Genomic DNA, 21,900 nt, shown 5'->3' with positions numbered 1-21,900 from the left:
TTTACCTTTTCCCCATTTGTAACTTTTTTTTTAATAACTTTTTGTGAAAAGTTTGTTATATAGTCAGGTTAATCAGGCTACATGTCTTTCAATTACAGGTTCTAAAAATATACAAATTCACCCATCCAAAATTAATTTAACGCTGATCTTCTGACCTTGCATTCTTTGCTAGTGAGGGGAGAACTGTCTGTCACCCAATCGATCGTCACGAGGCGGCTGGTGTCGTCACTCTGCCCGCTCTATAAAACTCCCCCCGACTCACTCACCTGGTTAGACAAACACCTCTAATCTACAGCTGAGCGCACGCTTATTTTGATAGGCTGGCCAATATTTTTACAGCCTGTTTATTTGGCGAATTGAGGGAATTTTTTAATTTTAATAGCCATAAAAGTTTATAAAAGACAACTTTTATGAATCTTGCAAATTTTTCATATTTCACTGGCATGTGCAACATGACGGCAGAGTCCCAGCACTCGCCAGCCGAGGCGGCCAGTCCAGTGGTGCTGTCTCCCAACGTGAGCCTGGACTCCCCGATACCTCTGCCTTCACCAGCGCTCAACCACCAGGCTCGAACCAAGGACGGTGTTCTCATCAAAGCCGAGCCTCGGGTCAGCAGTCCAAACACCGAGAGGGAGGAAGTGGTTTCACTGGGTCAAACCGAAGAACATCTGCCCGCCACTGGCAGCCGGCGGAGGAAAAGGCCAGTGCAGCGAGGTAAACCTCCCTACAGTTACATCGCACTGATCGCAATGGCCATCGCCAATTCACCTGAGAGAAAACTCACCCTCGGCGGAATCTATAAGTTCATCATGGAACGCTTTCCTTTTTACCGCGAGAATTCCAAGAAGTGGCAAAATTCCATACGGCACAACCTCACCCTCAATGACTGTTTTGTGAAGATCCCGCGAGAGCCCGGTAGGCCCGGCAAAGGAAACTACTGGACGCTTGACCCCGCCGCTGAGGACATGTTCGACAACGGGAGTTTCTTGAGACGGAGGAAGCGCTTCAAGCGGACTGATGTAAGCACGTATCCTGGATACATGCAAAGCTCGAGCGCTTTCACGCCAACACCGATGGGTAGACAGGCCTACCCCAACACCTTGTACCCGGGTGTGACGTCTGGCTACGGGTCTCAGTTGGCTGGTTCCCCGCACCCGGCGATGCTGCATCACTATCAGGCGTCGGCCGGGGTCACGCAAGGCCAGCCCAGGATGTTCAGCATCGATAATATTATTAGTCAGCAGACAATGATGCAAAGCGGAGGAGATCTCAACCCGCAGTCTCTCGGCATGGGAGACTTGGGTGCCATGACCTCCAGCTGTTCCGTGTCAAACTCTGACCCAACCTGCTTTCAGACGCAACAGATAAATCCAACGAGCAACATGCTGAGCAGGAACACGGGATCTCTTGCTTCAAACATGACAACCAGCTACACGTATCCCTCCTCGGCTTCGCCTACTCACCTGTCCGGGGTCACGCAGTCCAGCTTCTCTCCGGGAGGTTCACAGGTGTACTGTTCGGGGAACAGGATTTCTCTGCCCCCTGTGCGTTCTGGCTCGTGCGCAGATCATACAGAATCTCTTTTAGCTCTCTCTGGACCAGCAATGAACTCCTATAATAATTCATATATGAGACAAGCCAATTTTGCCTCAGGACTGGAGCGATACATGTAAAAACTTCTATGTTCCACTGCATGCCAATGACCCCGAGATTGAGTTCATATTCCTGTTGATTATGTAGATAACGTGTTACTGAATTAACTAGTTTTTGGTATATGTGTTCAAAGTATTTTGTGTTAAATAAAATGAAGAATTACAGTTCTGGTATTGATATGTTGTCTGAAACATTGTTTGACTATATCAGAAGACAAAACAACGCACAGAACAATGTAGCCTAAATATTCTAAGCAAATAAATGTGTTTTTGTGTAATAATTTTTCGCTTGTTCTTCATTTAACTGCTAACCTAAAAAAAAAAGTACATTAGGTTTATGTTCGATTTTCAATATCCGATATAATAATAATAACAATAATAATAATAGTAGTAGTAGTAGCCTAATAATAATAATAGTAATAATAATAATTACATCCATATAGTTTGACAGGGTAATCAAGATATAACACGTATCAACTTGTAACTCCAATCTTTATGTTTAATAGTCCGTATACAATTTAAATAATTTGATTTGATTTAGGTTATTTAACATTGGTTAAAATGTTTCTATTTAACCAGTATGAATTATTTTTTATACATATGAATTCAAATAAATAGTTATTCGGTCAGTGATATACAGTAGGCTATATATTCTCAAAACATAATTTAGCCTTCATTAGCTCTTTTTTTTTAACGTTTTGAAGACCGTTATTTACGCCTATAAATAGTAGCTATCTTAAAATATTTGAACACTATATTTAATCTTTCATCACAAATTGTGTAGGCCTACAATCATTTTGCTGGTGAGGGGGCGACATCGACTGGCTATTGGAATAAAGTCTAATAATTTCTGTTAAACCGAGATATGGAGCATTTCACATAGAATCCACTAGATGTCAGCCACCACCAAGTTAAGGCCATGGCTGGGTCTCTAATATGAGAACCTTTGTCAAAAGCAACCCCAAGCCATTATAGTCTACTTTATTTCCGAGAGTAAAATGTTTTGCTAAAATGAGCTTTTAAAACAATAAAAGCCTGTAAAGAAGTTTCAAAACTGCATCCGTTATGGTCCAGATCTAGTGCCATTAAATGCTATAATTATATATATATTTTACTTGAATTATTATAAATTATTTTGAACATCTACTTTTGAAGAAGTCTTTTTTCTTTTTTCATTTCAATTCAGAACGTTATTTATTTATTTAAGAAATTAAATGTATTAAATGTAAATTAAATTAGTGATGTTTTCTATATATTTTACAGTTTTTTCCCAATTGCTAACACACTAAAATGACATGCACAGCACAGTTATTTAAACTGACACACAAAGAGCAAAACCTCTTCTCAAGTCTCCAAAAGTCAAAACACATTTTCTGCTTTACACACATTTTGCAATTCAAAATGGCACTTTTTAAATGCACTGAACACAGTTCTCTGCATAAGAAACAACAATCTGACATAAAGTTATTTCAAAACACTGCCATTCAAAATGAAACTACATGAGCTAATTGGCCAATACGTGTGTCACCTGGCCAAACAGCTCAATGGTTAATTGTTAGCACCTCGATCTTTTTCAGTTTACTGTTTTTTTGTGAGCATATTTTTGTTCAGTCCAATGTAAATATATCTGCTGTGCATATGTTGCACTGACTTGTTTGGTGAAAAATAAAATAAATAAATGTTTCAACAGCATGTGTGTGTATCTGCAAATATTTCTGTGCATGTGAACAGTCTGAAGAATCTTCTACAATTTGAACTATTTTAGTATTATGGCAAAGATGAGAGTGCTTTTCATTATGCCCAACAGTGTGTAGTTGGTTAGACAAAAATCTGGTAATATGAATGAAGTGTGTGCCATTTCGTGCAAAAGTTTGATTTTGATAATGCTATATGTAGTTTTGGTTGCATTGCTTCATTTTGTAGGATATATTAGGTATTTTGCAGTTTGGATGTGTGGTTTTGTGAATGGTGTTAAGTATTTTGTTAAAACCAGCCTATTGCAAAATTGTGTGTTAGCAATTGGAAAAAAACTGTAATATTGGGGCGACAAACAGCAATTGCCTGAATTCAGCTCTTTTCCACTTGTAACGATACACTTCGTCTTATTCACATGCGATAGTTTGAGAAATGTAAAATAGTTTCCGTCCTCAGTTAATTAAGAGCGCAATTGGTTATTGAGAAACTAAGGTCCTCCAACTTTTTGCAGCACAAAGTGGATTTAATTTTTGTTTTTGTTTATATGTTTTATGTCCACAGTAAGAAATTAATGTTTTGTCTGTTTGTTTTCTTTGGTGCGGAATGCGGAGTTCAAGCGCTATTTAAGCTATAGGCTATATAGACTATAATACAGCGTAGAACCGCAAGGTGGCAGTACTGTGGTTAAAAATGTTACAGAGTTACAGCATGCTTTGCAGTCCTTTTATTCAGTGTAAGCCCTCAACACATTAACTGGTGAGCCCACTTAAAAGCGGAAAGGAGGAAAAATAGGAATGGGAAGCCAATTTGTCAGTTTAGGCCGAAAACCGACGGTGATTATCTCGTTCTTTTTCAGAGTGTCGCCTGTGGTTTGCACTTTGACATTTATGTTGTCCAGGGCCCTAAACGTGCACGACATTTCTTTCTTTTCTTTTTCTTTTTTGTCTGAGTAAACGGAAAAGAGTGTAATTAAAGTGTATTCACTCGAGAACTGTAAATCCTTTATCTTAAGATATTAATTGCATTAGCCTACATAATGCATCAATGGAAAAAAAAGAAGTCATAGTCCTTGAAATTTTGAGTCCTATAATTCAGAAATCAAATATATAAATATAAATATAAATATATTTATTTTTTATTTTGATGAGACAGTAGAATTGCATGAGGTGCTAACTTGACCTCTGAGTTTGGGCTCCCACAGGCAGCTGTCACACATTGCTCCGATCCTGCCATCATCTCCAACAAGCAGTTCATGAACTACAATTTTGAACTAACTTTTTTATTTTATTTCTTAACTTTTCTGTTTCCTTCAACACCTTTATATAGCCTAACAATTTATTTATTTATTTTTAAACCAGCAATCAACTAAGCTGTGTATGAACATAATTCTCGAAACGCCCAATTATTTATATCTAGCCTATACTTTAATTAGTTTAATACGTTTAGCCTAAATAAGAAGCCTACTTCTTAACGGTATAAAAGAGAAAATATTTGATTGAAAATATGGTCACAAAGCATGCAGAGCATGAAATCTGGCATATCGTGCAGATTTTAATCGGAGGCACAACTGTCTTGGGTTTGTATATGAATAATGAGTATAATAAAAAAGAATTCGATGCCCGATAAAGGTTCTTTATTGGCATTGATGGTTCATAAAGAACATTTAGCATCCATAGGAGCTTTCCAATGCACAAAAGGTTCTTTATAGTGGAAAAAGGTTCTTTAGATTTTTAAAAATGATGTTCATACTAAGAATTTTTAATTTATTTTAAGAACTGTTGACTGAAGGTTCTTCTATGGCGTCGCTGCAAAAACCCCCTTTTGGTACCTTTATTTTTAAGAGTGCGCGCGCGTTCTATGGCGCATAAAGCTCGTCATTCACCCATATCACCCATTAGCAATGACGAATCCGAGCAGGTTGCAGAGAGAGTGTGTGCTTTTTACATAGGCTACGTTAGGAGAGGTATAGGCTATGATAGCTATGCAAAAATCATAAACGGGGTTGTTTTGAATCCCTGACAGAAGAAAAAAAAGCCCTGAGAAGTAAATAACGGCATAAAAAGAGAATTCGAACGCAGAGAGAGATTTTGTATAAGCGCAAATTTCCTTTCACCCTCTTTTTGTGAGCAAATGCTATTGTATTTATACACAATTTAAGATATTTTTCATGCCAAATAAATAAATGTTATTATTTAAATAGCCCGTACACCTGCCGAGTAGCTACAACATATTGATTCGTGCTGTTCTGCATTGGTAATAGGCTATATGCAAATGAATACAAGAAATATTCATATTTATATAAATATAAATATTTAAATGTGCAATTTACTATATTATGGCCTGTAAATGGTAAATTGAGGATTAACTTTGACTAAGTCTCAAAAATATTGCTGTAGCCTACACTTTTGTGAATAATTAGCTATACTGTTGCATTTAAAATGTATTCGCTGACTCATACAATTTATTGGAACATTTGATTCATTAAATGTTTTTGAAGGATACGATTTAATACTATAGCCTACTTTGTATGAATGTATATCTCTTGAATAGGCAAAGGAATAAACATCCATCTGGTAATTTAATGCAAAGAATATGCCATTGCTTTTTTTTTCTTTCTTTATCTTGCTTCTTTGCCATATTGTTGATTATTGTATTATCGATGTTGCTATCTAGGAAAATACAGCATAATAACAATGTAAGATACAATGCAAAAATAGGCTAACGGTTAATTTAATAATTTGGTCTTATTGTTATGATGCTGTTTTTTAAACAACAATAGAAAATAAAACATAGTGTAGTAAGCAATGAAATTGTTTGTTTAATCTGTTGACAGTTTATTTGTTGTCATCTTTGAAAAATCCTCGGCTTTATTAGCCTAAAGTTAAATCGTGAGGAGTTTTTCTTCTTCTCTGCATTATTATTATTATTATTTGTTTTACATTTGTCGCGAATGTCAGTTAAATGTCCCTATAACACACTTGTTAGGGCAAGTTGATAACACTTCTCCCTTGTGCTGCTTTTTTCGGCTGTAAACTTCCCTAGTTCCTGGTTACCGACATGCTGATCACGTGATTATGGGGACTGGATAAATAGTTTTTGGAAGCCGCGCGGGGGTATAGGCTACTTGGAGGCTCTTTCACGCACAGCGCTTCGATTGTAACTTACACGAGAACAAATAGCCTACTCGAATTATGAAAACTGAAAAGCTAGTTAGTGAATGCACAGTCATAATTCTATTCGTATGATCCAAAAGTTTATATTGCATATGGACCAACTGCACACTCGATGAAGAGAAAATCGAGGTCTGGGAACCGAGTGTCCTGTTCGACTTGAAAGCGCTCTGAGCTCTGGACAGTTTTTGTGTTATGCAAGTCCGGTGTGGTTCTTTCGAGTCTTCTTTCGTTTCTTAAGGTACGTTTTCTATGCGGCTCCAGGACGTGAAGACAACGTATTTTTGGCTTCTGGAGGACGGGAGTTTTGTCGTTCCAGAACGCACAAGTGACTGAGACGACACACTGCTTGTGCTGGGTGCTGCACGAGACTGGACACGGAACGCGAGAGAGCAAGACAAAAAGACTCTCCAAGGATGACTCTGGGGACGGACATGTCGGACAGTTCTGCTCTGTCCGACGACGTGGACATCGATGTCGTTGGCGGGGATATTGTAAAAGAGGGTAAATATCTTCACCATCATCATACTTTTCACTTGGACAATGACTCCGATGACAATCTATCCCAGAATGCGGGGGAGGGCGCAGTCTCTCCGGGTCAAAGCAGCTTGGACTGTCCGGCCGACCGGGTCGGGCCACAGGATGACAACAGAACCGGTGCGTTAACTGGGGATAAACCAGGGAAAAATGCGTTGGTGAAACCCCCTTATTCTTACATAGCCCTTATAACCATGGCTATCCTGCAGAGCCCGAAGAAACGTTTGACTCTCAGCGAGATCTGTGAGTTCATCAGCAGCAGGTTCCCGTATTACCGGGAGAAATTCCCCGCGTGGCAAAACTCTATCCGTCACAACCTGTCTCTAAATGACTGCTTTGTCAAAATACCCCGTGAACCCGGTAACCCGGGCAAAGGCAATTACTGGACCCTCGACCCAGAGTCCGCCGACATGTTTGACAATGGGAGTTTTCTGCGCAGAAGGAAGCGCTTCAAAAGACACCAGACCAACGAGATCCTTAGGGACCCGGGGGGATTTCTACCTGGCTTTGGCTACGGACCGTACGGTTACAATTACGGCCTACAGCTGCAGAATTTCCACGCGCATCACCCCTATCACCCACACCACCCGGGAGGTGCGTTCCCTTTCCAAAACGCACATTGTGCTCTCCCAACGCCTTCCTCGATATTCTCCACGCCACACAGCTTGCCTTCGTTTTTGGGTACCGAGCTGAGAAAGCCTTTCTATCCTCAACTCAGCCCGACTCTTCCTGGTCTGGCGCCTCTCAAAACGGACACAAATGGCCCAAGCCGGCCTTCCTTCTCTATAGACAATATAATCGGTGCGGCTAGCTCTCCAGCTTCGCCGTACACCTCACAACCGGGTGGACAGGCTCAGATCTTGGCCATGCTGACTCCCACACTTGCTTCGGCCACGAACCACTTGAATCTAACGCAGGACACGATGCTTCAGGCGGGCACACAGACTTTCTCGAGCAAAACGCCAAGCCTTAACAATTGCCATTTCTAGAGTGGCAGCAAATAGAAAGTGCAGCAGCCCAGTTTAATATGGTTGTTTCGTCATTTGCTAAGGTAGGATTTACACTTTTGCAAGATTAAAATGCCGCCCGTTTCATGTTTCTGAATTCTTAAATAAAAGGCTAATTAAGTATATTTATGAACTGTAAATATGTAAAATTTTGAAGAGAGAAACAGGCTGAAGAGAGGAAATTAAGACCATGTAAATAGTAAGCTAAGATTTCACCTTTGGACGCCCAGTGGACCTTTGCCGCTTTGTCCAGAAAGTTAAATAGTTTGTACTCATTGATATGGAATTTCCTCTTTTGGTTGACTTAAATGAAGATTGTTTTAACTATTTTATTGTTTTGTATATTTTGTGAGTTTGTGAAAAGCACTGTCAATAACCGAGACTTTAAACTCAGGATTTACTTGTTTTGAAAGCACATTGCCAGAGACAATAGGGGCTGTAAATAGATTACATATAGGTTAACGTCCCACTTCCCCTAATTCTCTCAACAGAAGTGTTCTGGTGAATTTTATTTTTTATTTTATTTCTGTTGATAGATGATTATGTGGTTCTTGGTGTAAATCGCATTACCTCTTTCTGTCTGACACTTGTGCATATACATATTTCATTATTCCATTGAGAAATTATCTGTGAAAAGAATGTTGTTATATGTAAAGAGACAAAACAATGTCCATAGGTCATTTTCTGTTGTAATGGCAAGACAATAAATGTTTGTGAATTTTGAAGATGTTTTCGTTAACTTCTTTTCATTTAGTCTTCGATCAGGCCTACTGACCTGCCAGAGTTGTCTAACGTTTATGCACAAAATAAATAGTTTGAAGTTCAAACCATTATGCGAGTTGAGAAAACAAGTAATTTGAACAAATTAATTCATTTATATTTACAATAATTTAGTTTATTGTAAAAACAAACAAAAACAATTAGCAAGAAAGACCATTCAAAGTCAAAGAACAATAATATTGTTACGTTGTTAAAATGTTCGTTTAATGTTTGCTGCCAAACTGGCCTAGGTTATTTATTAAGGCTTTAGTTTAAATATAGTTTAATAAAACAGAAGAAATCATAGTGTGTGACGTTTTCACACCAGTATTTAGTACTTTCTGGGCCCAAGGCACATGTTTCCTCTTGTGTGGCGCTTTGAGCCATGATAATTGACCAGTTTCTGGCAAATGACAAAGAGCTAAAGCAATGGGAACATCAGCGCTTGAAAGCCTATAATTGAATGTGATGGTTCTACATGGATACCCACCACGTCTTTTGAGGATTCGTTGCTAATTTGTGGCAGCATTTTTTTTCATCTGGAATCTAATCCACAATAATGCAGCTTTTTGCCCATTTGTTGATGTTGTCACTGAAGACCTTGTCCCTAAGGCTTGAATAGGCACCCAGCAAGTGGTCCCTAGCGAGACAAGCCACACACATTTGCTTCTGAAAGGCGATCGTCTTAAAAGACTCTCGGTTGTCCGCTTTCATGTCATCTGTGTTGTCTTGAGACATGTACAAAGGAACCAGCGGGAATTCAATGTAGTGCGAAAAACAGACTGATGAATCCATTTCAGAGTTGGCCGAGCGCACGGTTCTGTTCAGAAGGTGGCATAAAAAGCTGCCTTTATTTACTTGGTTCGTGCGCAAATGGGTAAATTTGCTTCGTGGGGTGTTTTTGACAACTGGTTGTTAGGCATAAACGAAGGGTTGACTCACTCACCGTATTTTTTTTTCTCTTCTTCAACTTAGCAAATGCTTTGACGCGAATGCAAACAGGTCGGTTAAGTTAAAACTCCGTATAGCCTATTTTGTCATCTAAAAAAACAGGATAAAATACTGTTCTATATTTCATGAGAACAAAACTGGGCCAAACTAATAGTTAAACCGCATTTTCAAAGCACTTCTGGACCATCAGCCAAATGCGCCGCGTAAAATTGTCAAGTTTTTTTTTTTTTTGCCTGCCATAATAGTAAAATATAGAAACAGTATTTAGTATATATATATATATATTTAAATATAAAGCCATATAGCTATTTTTTATTTTTATTTTAAGTAGTTGCGGAGTGTATTAATTTGTAAACTACTGAATTGTTGAGGATTATGGTAAATGAATATAGCCGGAGAGGCCTGTACTTTGGGCTACACAGAAATGTGATGCTTTGTGAATAATGATAATTATAGACTGACTATAATTTTATTCGCTTTTTATATTATTATTATGAATTTTTTAGGGTGACTTTGGTTTGGGACATCAGGCTGATTTAAGGGCAGAGGTCATGTGCTTCTCTAGTAAACACGCGTAAAAAAGCCTGGGAGGAAGAACGATAAATGTATTGCTGGTCGAGGTGACAGAGAGCAGCAGAGAGGAAGGAACATTACACAATAGTGTACTTTTGATCTTCTTGCCACAGCGAATAAAACTACTCGCGGCCTATGAATGAAATCAGCACAAAAATCTCCTCAGCCTAACCACGCGTGCACTCATGTGGTCGTGTTTGCGCCTGTCATAATTTACAGCTAATGAATTTGTGGTGATTAGTTAAGTTTTAGAAAGACTGGCTCTTGATTAAAGGAGGCGAAATGCGAGATGGGCTTTAATGTAAAAAAGGATATTTATCTTCTCTCTTGACGTTTAGTACTTTTGAGTCTTGTTTTGTCTCTCCATGAGAAATCACATCACTCTCCTTTAATCGGATCGAAAGTGTAAATCATGGGTTACGAATCCCACTAATTGCCCGTTCATTTCGCTTTCATTTTCTTCAGTATGGCGCGTTAGTTACACCATGAGGAGACGGAGACCACCCACGATTTCGCATGGAGCAAAGCATATCTCTACTTATCTCTTGTATCACTGTAATTTGAAAAAAGGATATCTCTAAAACAACCCCTTATTCGCTTCTGGCCTGGTGTTTTATGTTGCGACGTTGTCAGCTTTTATTGTCGGCTTTTTTTTTTTGGTACGGGCTACTCATCAGAATCGCACTGTTGAAAGGTCTTTCACACTGAAAGGTCTTTTCAATTATTTAATTATCTGAGCTTATAGTATGTTGACTACCAGATTTCAAGTTTACAGTTAATGATGCTATCCGATTGATATTTCCTTCATATGGGCCTATGTATATGCACGCATAAGTTTCTGTATTATTATTTTATTATGTTTAATTTGACCTATTTTTAGACAGGTTATTAATAGATAAAATGATTTTATCTAGGCTTCTTATCTTATCTGTTTGAGAATGTATCCTATTAATGTTTTTTTTATGCATGAGTGAACTCATTTTTTATGTCTTGGCCATGTTGTTGTAACACACTCGTGTTAAATTAAGAATAAATCGTCACTTTCATATCTTTTACATTATAGAAACGTCTTTGGGATGCAAATTGTAAGCATCATTCAGTACACAACATTATCAATATTTCAGGATAAGTGGTGCAATTATGAATTGTTTTGTATTGTGATTTATTAGCTACTTTTAATTTAAAAAAATGCAGGCAATTATTTTTCAATTATGGATAATTCTTTTAACGAACAAAGAAGTTGCACATGGCACTTTTTTGCATTTATTTTTAATGGCGAATAATGCATAAAAGCGCATTAAAAGATTTCTTCTTTTTCTTCTTCAGTCACGATTAGGCTGTTTGCAGACCACAGTATAGTTATAGTTACATAGTCATGAAATGTGTGAAATATTAAATATGCTATGATTTTTGGCTTAGCCTATATATCTGGCATTCACTGGTAGTAGGCTAATAATTTCTGAAAATTAATTTTCTTGCATGCTATCTCATTAGTCCCATATTTAATAAAATTAATTCAGAGATTATTTTACGCATTATTTAAAACATTATTATTATTATTATTATTAAATTGTTGCCGTTGTTGTTGGCTTGTGACGAACAACACTCCACTCTGTGTCTAATATTAGTGAGGATATTGTTACAAGTCCTTAGGTGATAAATATTTTAGTTCCATAGTTATAACTATAATATTATGTAATATTGATATAAAAACGAGTCTGAGATATAGGCTACACATTACCTTAGCGGAGCTGGGGCACCTGCTGCAGGAACGACACGGTGCAGCGCGCTCGTGCGTTCAGCAGGAACGGCTCCACTGAATATACAGAACGTTTATTAATCTATGTAAGACCGGTTTTTAAACCAGACATCTGTTTTAAACTTCTTCTTTTCATGCGTATCAACGTGATCTCATATTAAGCTTTTTTTTTTTTTTTTTTTGATTGGATGATATTGGTGTCAGTCGTCCAAAACTAATGAAACCTGTTGACGTTGTCCAGACTAGCGCCTGCCTAAGTCAGTATTCGGTATTTTATTATTACAAGTACAGTGTGGCTTGGGATTTTTTTCATGCGCTCTGTAATTATCATCTTGCTCGTTAAAACAATTATCGGTGGGTTGCGCATTAAACTCTGTTGTTGTGTCTTTAAAAAGTCTCGTTCTCTCTCTCTCTCTCTCTCGTTCTCGTTTTCTCTATGTCTCTAACATGCTCTTTCATTTAAAGCGGTGAAATAAACAGATGATGGGAGCTCTAGCCCTCATTGTGAAGGAATGCCGTCGGCCGAGTCCCCTGACACCCTGGCATGAAGCAGAGATGTACGGCCACAATAAATTAGGCCCTCCCTCCGCAGCCCAGCATCTCCCCCTCCATGTTTTTCTAGCGCACCGAGGAATCCTCTGCTTAATTAATTTAGAATGTGTAAATAAAGCAGAGATACAGGCCGCCCCTCTTCTCTGGAAACAAAATATTAACTTTGGAAGTGTTCGCCCCATCGACTTCGACTCACTGGGACTCACTGAAGGACACCTGCTGTTGGCCTGCCATCCCACACACAGAGAAACACACGGGCATCTCCGCGATGAGCGATTACTGAAGAATAATCTCAAATCTGTTGTGTCATCAGATAAGCACAATAGCTTCTTTATATGACCTAAAAATGACCGCTCGACATAAGTGATGTATGATCCGTTTAATGACGGTCTCCATGGCAATACGCCCAACTTATCCTCCCGTGAGTCTCCTCTGTTTGCCACAAAACAGTAACACATACTCCTCCAAGATGTGGCCGGGATATCACCGAATCCGAGCCTGGCTTAGTGACGGGTTAGTGTTAGCATTATGGAAGCCCGAGGACTTAACTTGTGACCCAAAAACTCTTAGTTTGATGGAGAGGGACAGCTGTCGTCTGTCCGCGAGCATGCTCCCGTTATCCGGTCAGGATACCACCACAAGTTCCACCCCCTAACAACTGAATAATTTGAATAACTTATTTTCGGGTTACTTGACTCATTTTATTCACTTGTACACGGTAACACAATTATTGTTGGTTTTAAGTAAAGTTCATTGAAAAAAAAAAAAAAAAAGTTAATACAATGAGATTGGTTTAATCAATAGAAACTCAAAATATTATGTCATCTGAACCAAATAAATTATCTAAGTTGATTCGACAAAAGAAAAAAATGTTGTGATAACAAATGATGATTTTTTTTTTTTTTACAGTGTTACGCCTTTTGCTTTGACCTTCGTGAGTGGCACACCTCTCACAAAATGACTTTCTTCTCAGGCATAGGCTAGCCTATAATAACTAGGGTTCGCTTTTAGTAAGAACTAAACAAAGTCCAACACTTTCCCAATTTAGGAAATTGCATTTAAATACAGAGAGTGCAACGAGGGTAGTGATTTTTCAATTTAGCAAGTCCCAAGAAACTATCAGCGACAGACTGAGAAAAAATCTTAAGTGAAATGTGGGGATGTCGAGTCGCCTCAGATAACGGCATAACATTTCACCTATAATCTCTCTTTTGCACTCTAAAAGACTGATTTTCCCTCAGTGTGAAATTTTGAGGTCTGTCTAAACAAAATAATGATCTTTTGGTTTTCAGGACTAATCCAACCACGTTTCTCAACGGAGAAGCATGCATACCTTTTTCATCTTGAAATTAAAACCAAATTCCCGTGTCACTTTTAACGGCTCTATTTTCCACAGTAAAAAAGAAATTAGATACACGTCTGTCCCAGAGCCAGGTGAAAGAGAAACTTTGTCAGTGTAGGCATTTCATATCTTCGTAAACCGAAGACTGTTTTCGGAAAGAATGGGAAAGTCCCGCGATAAAAATGAAGTTTACTATCCAGAGTGAAATGCGATCAGAGAGAGGTCGCGGGGCCAAACTTTTTAAGACTAATGTTTATTTAGAGAAGTGAGCGCTGTCTATGAGCCTCCCGCGCTCTCCTCGAGCGCAGCACTAATGTCTTTAACAGAGCTGACCGGACCACCGCGCGAGCAGTCCTCTTGCGTGCGCGCGCGCTAGCGCGAGCCTCTCCCGGCTACTGACACTGTGGACCCCTTGAGGAGACTTGTGTGTCAAAAAGCGAGACGGACAAATCACAATATTTGGTTTCAACACATTTATTATTTTGAAGTTATAACGGTTACGCAAATGGACTTGTTTCAAAACCAATTGACCCATTGCCTCGAATCTTTTGATAACAGCAAAAAGCCTCCGTGTTTTGTATATGAGCATTATTTACAAGGAGATCGAGGCTCCATCGAGCTCTGTGTTTTCTTACAGTTTGTAAAATTGAATTAGATACGGTTAGGAATCTGACCTCGTAGCAGACCCGCACATATTTCCAACTCCCAGGTTCATCGTGTTTTGGGGTGTTTTGTTTGTTCAGCTGGAATGGCCATCAAACAGCCAGTCCATGTCTTCCGCGTCGAACTCCCTCTCCGCTCCTGCCTCGCTCTCTCCTGAGACGGCTGTCCCCTCTCACGCTCTCCCGGCCGCGCCTCACCACCAACACGGGTCCAAGGAAGGGTTATCAGCTCTGGAGGAGCACCTTATAGCACATGCATACATTTATGGCACCAGATCTGAAGTAACCCATCGTTCTTAAGAATTCATTAGAGTTCTGAGGATGTGCTTAACATTTGGCTTTACTCATGACTACTTATTAAAATATGAAATAAAAATACTTTTTTTTAAATTCTGTTTTAAAATGTACATCTTAGACTCTTAAAAATAAAGGTTCCAATTTGAACCAAATCTTAACATTTTAAAGTTTAAAACAGAACTTTGTATTCACTAGCTGAAAATAAACCTTATGTATGTGTTTGTGGAGTGTAAAAAACAAACAAACAAACAAACAAACAAACAAAAACAATATCCCGTGCCTCTACAAACTTATATTGGCTGTATAGAGTTGCAACAACAACAACATGTTGCTTACAACTTAAGTGTTATTGTGTTAAAACAATTGGGCAAATGCCACACCACTGAGATAAGGCCACTGAGAGCACAGATGCACAATGGCTGGGGAGCAACACATACCAAAGAACATACTCAAGTGAAGAGGCAGCGGGCAGAGAGCGCAGGATGAAGCCTCTCTGCACTTCACTCTCTTAGTACTACCTTTATGGGACCCTGTCACAGCAGAGCCTCCTGCCTCCCAGATATGGGCCAGCATACGGGCACAATAGCACTGAGTTCACCGGGTGACTCGAAACACTTAATGTTCCACCGCTCTCAAGCACCTTTCCCCAACCCCATTCTATATAGTATGGTGGTGTGAGGTAATGAGAGAGAGTTTGTGTGTGTGTGTGTGTGTGTGTGTGTGTGTGTGTGTGTGAGAAGTGCTAAACAATACCAGATAATCCATTGCCAGATAATCCGGATTTGTTGCACCTTAGTGTTTAACAATTTGGACAAACGTTGTCCAAATGTGTCCTCTCCAGTGATTAATTGTTTCAAGATGCTGTCGTGCTCCATGCACCACTATATTAATTCTTAAATGAACTGGATTGCTGTGTGCTATCTGAACGGATTTACTGTCATTATGCTCACATTTGTCGATCTGTGTGCAGGAGAGGAAATGAGAAGGGGAAACTATTTGCACATTTTGGAATGAAGTCTTTCCCTCTGCTCCTGTTGGTCATCCCTCTTCTACACCCCAGCCAGCCAAAGCTAATGCACAAATGAAATGTTCCGGAACATGTGAAAAGAGTTCTTTGTATACATTCATAAAACAACAAACAAGGTGTAAATTTGTATATAAGATAGATAGATAGATAGATAGATAGATAGATAGATAGATAGATAGATAGATAGAGCATACATACACATATGTATAAATATTTGCATATGACTTTGCATTATTAATTTAAGACAACTGATGTATTTTTAATGAGCAACAAAGGTGGATAAAATATGATTATTATTTTTTAAATAACCAGGAATATTTTTGAGTTTTCATTTTGTTTAATGTGACAAAATACTTTATGGTAAATATGTATGTTTTTCAAATCCGATTAGTAGATTATTTACAAGTTCCTTTGTTTTCCGAACACTACACAATTGATTAAAATATAGAATATAAATAATTGACACATTCATAAGTTCTCATATACAACCATTATAGATAATTTATTTATGAATGATTTATTTGACTGTTACTTGAATGTTATGCACCATCATGCTATTGTTATAGGCAGTAGGGCGTGATTCAGTGCACAAACATGCTAATATTAGTTTAATAGATATCAGATGACGTGTTTCTGTCTGCCAGATTTTTACCCGCGGCACATATGTGTGTGATGGTTGTTGACGCTCTGAGGTTTACCTATGATTTTGTCTGTTTGTTCACACAGCTGACAGGTACATCATGTGCAACATGGAATCGCACTTACTCTCACTAGAATACTTTTTCCGGCGTCACCAAACACCACAGGAGCTGTGGAGCACTGTTATTACTACATCAACTCACTGGCATTTTCAATTTCACACAACAAATGGAGAGCGGAGGTGGAGACTACTTATCACTCCTGGAGAGAATTTCTAAGGTAGTAACCCTACTTTAGTGGTTTTAGTCCTAAATACTGCTTCTCATACCCTAATCCTTTAAGAGAGGACTGTGTGTGTGTGTGTGTGTGCACATGTCTGGTTATACTCCCTTTGGCCTTTTGTTGCCTTTAGAGAACCTTTCCTAGGACTATTTCTCAGTCTTGAAGCACCATGTTATGAAGGAACAAGTCTTTTGTGTTGTATGTGTGGGTTTCTTCATGTGCATATGTGTGTATGTGGCCACACAGGGCTAAAGGTTCTGAAGTGGGTTGTGGTTTTCAGCTCCCAAGTTCAAAGCTGAGGAGTGCTGAAAAGCGGGAAAAGATGATGAGACCTCTCTAATGCGCCTTATTTAAAAAATGTTAAGAATAAAGAAATAAAAGCTGGCCAGAAACAATGGCCGTCCTCCCTGAGAGGCAGCAGCAGCGGAGGTGAAGTGCCCTGAGATTGCAGAGCAGAGGCTCAAACAGAGAGGCATCTGGCAGTACAGGGGCTGCTTATAATCTGCCCTAATGATTAATGTCCTCTAGTAATTTTACTAAGGATTTCTCCTCTCCTTTTCTGTCATGAATGCATTGTGTGAGACCTCAGAGGAAGTATGCCTCTGTGCGTATGTGCATGTTGCCGGCAGAGAAAGTGACAGAGATGAGGTTAAGTGGGCTGTTTAGATGTAACAGATGCTGAGTGAGTGAGTGAGTGAGAGGAGAATGAAAGGACATCTCAGGGCTGCGGAAAAAAGTGAAAATAATATAATTGCACTGGGTCTCTCCATATCATACAGATGCATACGCGTTTGAACCCAGAGTGTTGGATGTATACGGAAATACGGCTCAAATAGAGTCAAAAACCGATAAATCAATAAAGTGTCTCAAATAACAATAAAACGCTCTTTCTTCTCTAATATAACCTTTGCTCTATTTTTGTTCCATCTCACGTTCGTTTATTTCTGGGTCATGTTTTGGAGTGGGGCAGGAAGTTTTTCCTGGGTATTTATGTACCGAGAGGATGTGCCGTGGAGCACGAGGGAGGCCGACAGGGTGGCAGACCCCTGCGTGAGGAGCATGACGGGAGGGAAGAGGAAGTGAGCTGTGTGTCCACCACTGTTTGTCTTCCCCTGCGGTTCTGCCCGGCTCTGTCACAGACCATTGTGGCCTGGGTAGATTGATGGGCAGCAGTGCAGGAAGCTGAGAGCTGGGAAAGAAAAACTCTGAAGCAGGTAAAAGAATATGCTGCTTCATTCTCGTGATTCTTTCTTTCATGTCTTCCTACATCGCCAAAGCATAGTAAAATTAAATATACATACACTGTAAAAAATGTCTACTCTAAAAAAAAGTTAAAAATAAATTTGAAGTATGATAGAATTGGCTGTAAAAGTCATTTCAACTTAAATTATATTTCATTTTGAATTTTGCTTATTATTTTGATGAGTTAAAGTAACGTAAAAAACACGAGATGCCATGACTTGTTGATCATATCATTTTTTACAGTGCACAAACACATTTACAAACAAATATACACAGATATAAAAATATATGTGAGTGGAGCAGCATGCTATCTTTGCCATTTTATGCATGTTGCACAAGTAGTTATGTCCTTTTTGCCTTTATCTTTGTGGTGATTGTGAGTAGGGATTTCTATATTTTTCCCTGGACCACAAAACCAGTCACATGGGTCCATTTTTTGAAATTGAGATGTATACATCATCTGGAAGCTGGATAAATAAGCTTTCCATTGATGTATTTGTTAGGATAGGACAATATTTGGCCGAGATACACCTATTTGAAAATCTGGAATCTGAGGGTGCAAAAAAGTCGAAACATTGAGAAAATTGCCTTTAAAATTGTCCATTTAAATTCGCGATTGTGCTGCAGTCACTTACAAAAATAAATGTTTTATATATTTACGGTAGGAAATTGACAAAATATCTTCATGGAACATGATCTTTACATAATATCCTAATGATTTTTGGCATAAAAGAAAAATCGATAATTTTGACCCATACAATGTATTGTTGGCTATTGCCACAAATACCCGTGCGACATGTAACTGGTTTTGTGATCCAGGGTCACATATACATTACAGTTCAAAAGTTTGGGGTTGGTAAAAATGTTTTCAAATGTTTTTGAAAGAAGTCTCTTATCCTCACCATTTATTTATGAAAATACAAACAAACAATGAAAATATTAATATTGTGAAAAACTTCAAAATATATTTTCTATTTTAATATTTTAAAACAGTATGTACACAGTATTTACAGTGAAATTTCATGAATATAAATACATTTACTGAATGAAAATTAATTGACACTATGTCAACATGAGGTTCCATATTCAATAAGAATTTATCAGTTTCCTGCTCCATTACTGCCAGCCATGATGCCCGACCTCAAGATAAAAGCAGCATGAATGACTCACTTGTAATATTTACAAGAATCTGACAGCACAAATAAAAGTGAATTTGCACTTATTTGTTGAACTAATGTAGATGTTGTTTTCAAGCTGCATGAATTTAAATCTGGCTGACAAGAGAAGAGAAAACACATTTCAATAAAAGGAAATTGTTGGGGTTGTCCCGACTGCTCTTATTTCCTCATTGTCGTCTGTTTTATATTTTCTTAAACCTTCAGAACTGACCGTAGTTTTACTGTTTATCCTGTGCTGGAGCATCACAGGTCAGGAGCACTGAACTGGAATCAGCTTTGAGAACCAGGAGCAGTGTAGGATGAAAAGGAATCAGATCCCAGATGAGTCCTTCTGTTTTGAGCTTGCAGAATGAACGCCGGTCCATATGGCAGAGAACGGGTATGTGCTCAGACCAAGCCAACTCTCTCACCCTCTGCTGTTCTTCTTCCTGTGCTCTGTCAATCTTATTGTCCTAATTCATTTCAACATGCTTTTCTTGGCATTGACGTGTCAGGCCCATGCCTTTCTCTCTCTCTTTTTCCACCTTGTTTTAGTGTATCACCCCATTTTAGCTAATAATACTTCTGGCACCTAGATACCTTCCCTTGCTCCCTTGTTCCCTTTCTTTCTTTCTTTCTTTCTTTCTTTCTTTCTTTCTTTCTTTCTTTCTTTCTTTCTTTCTATCTATAAAAAAGAGCTTGAGATGAGAGAAAGCAAGAGGGAGAAAGGTCACTTTCGGGTGAGTGATATCACCCCTCCCAAGGTCCATATACCATATGCTCACATTCAGTACAGGCACTCTTTTGCCATGCATACTTGCAAATTAGTGGATATAGTATTTTTTTTTTTTAAAGATAACAAAAAAAGTAGAAATTAATTTAATTTCCACTGCACGTTTATATGTGAAATATATTCCTGTGTCTGGCATCTACTGTACATGTGTATCTGCATAGCATATGTGTGAGTGTATGCGAGTGTCAGCTCTTTGTGTTGACACAGCAGTAATTTAAAGAGCCAGTCCGGCCAATGAATGAATGAGTGCGAGTGTGTGTGTGTACGTACGTGTGAAGGGGATCCTGTTGAGAGTATTTGTGTACACAGATGCAGATCGAGGAGAAAGAGTAAGAGAGAGAGAGAGAGAGAGAGAAAGAAAAAGAGAGAGAGGAGATTGGCCAATGTGTTAGTGTGGTGAGGGCAATCGAGGGGATCGTCTTCCCCGCTGGCCCTTGCCTGGCCCCAGCCGTGGTTCTCCAGGGGTCCCTCAGTTCCTTAGGAAAAACATTTCAGCCCCTCTCACCTCTGAACCCAGCCCTCGGCCTGTTTATCTTGGCTGTGCTGCCTGACAGCTTTACTGATGTTACATATAGCCACACAGGGATTGAAGGAAAGGGAGATAGAGAGGGAGAGACAAAGAAAGACAGAGCGAGAGAAGAGGGGAGGAAAGTAGGAGGTAGAGTTGGTTTACCCAGATCGTAATCGCCACGTTTTGGAGCCTTTTTTGGAGGTCTCGTTCAGCACGACTCATTGGTGATGCTGGAGTACAATTGGGAAAAAAGTGGGAAGGGGAAGAGGGGTGGAGTTGAGAAGAAAAGTGGGAGTTGCCTTTAATGCTAAATTGCGTAGAATTACGATCAAATCTACATGATACCAAGTCTTGATGTTTAGTAATAAATTTAAATACTTAAAGAAGCAATGCAAAGTCTTTATAATTTTCTGTCACTAGGGTTACAGACATTGATCACAGATTAGAGAGGGAGGTACCTGATCATTTAGACTGCTTTTTAATGATCTTATTGTGAACAATTCATCCATGCTATGCTAATTTTTAACTTTTTTTTTTTTACCATGTAATTTTTAATCAAAATGTCATGACTTGATCTTCTGGTGAAACAACTTCTCTCTGATGACGTATGCAGGACATCTCCAATCATTCAGTCTGCTTAAACACCGCCCCTTTCTTACAATCAACTGCTCAATCAAATCGACTTTAATACTTTTAAACACTTACTGTGTTTGGGGCAGGTCTGTGTGCCATTCAGAATTGTCTTAAGAATGCCTTTTAAATTCCAATTCAGTTACTCAATTTTAATAGAGGTTGCAAACAATTCTTAAAAATAACTGAAAATAATTTTTAACTAGAAAATGTTGTCAAGATAAACTTTTAATGTATAACAAAGCATTATTTAAAAGTTTTGAAAACTCTTAAATTTTAAAGGTTTGATAGATACTTTTTTTTTTTTTTTTTTTGCAGTTTAGTAATTCTGTCATTCTACATAATTCAACTTCCTGTGGAGTGTGGCCTAATTTTGCTTAAGCCAACATTTGCTGCCTGAGTGAAATTCTCCAATGGATTTGAGAACATTTGACTCAATAAAATGGAAGGCATTTAGAATATTTCCATTTTTTTGGTCCAAAATACAAAATAGATCTTGTATGTTTACATACAGAAAGAGCTTGTTCTTGTGCCAAGAACCGAATAGAACCCAGCAAAATACTTTTTTTGGTTTGCTTGTGTTTGAAATGGTTATTTTGAGTGGATTTAATAGTGTTACATGGTAGTTTTGATGTGGTTTGGTATGATAATGTTTATGATGAT

The 21,900-nt window shown here is 38.6% G+C and overlaps 2 protein-coding genes across 2 annotated transcripts; both read left to right on the top strand.

The window, feature by feature from the left end:
- Window positions 1-410: 410 nt before the first annotated feature.
- On the top strand, window positions 411-1,906 carry foxe3 (forkhead box E3; the record flags this gene model as incomplete). The annotated part of the gene is made up of 1 exon (XM_084138645.1): window positions 411-1,906. The coding sequence occupies one exon, from the start codon at window positions 411-413 to the stop codon at window positions 1,671-1,673; it is 1,263 nt and encodes a 420-aa protein (XP_083994771.1). The 3' UTR covers window positions 1,674-1,906.
- Window positions 1,907-6,482: 4,576 nt separating this feature from the next.
- On the top strand, window positions 6,483-8,786 carry foxd2 (forkhead box D2). The gene has a single exon (XM_084086751.1). It carries the CDS (start codon window positions 6,934-6,936, stop codon window positions 8,041-8,043), a length of 1,110 nt encoding a protein of 369 aa, XP_083942877.1. The 5' UTR covers window positions 6,483-6,933; the 3' UTR covers window positions 8,044-8,786.
- The last annotated feature ends 13,114 nt before the right edge of the window (window positions 8,787-21,900 follow it).

The sequence above is a fragment of the Abramis brama genome (assembly GCF_963993115.1).
Source record: "Abramis brama genome assembly, chromosome: 16".
In the NCBI taxonomy this organism is placed as follows: domain Eukaryota; kingdom Metazoa; phylum Chordata; class Actinopteri; order Cypriniformes; family Leuciscidae; genus Abramis; species Abramis brama.
This window is presented reverse-complemented; position numbering and strand designations above follow the sequence as displayed.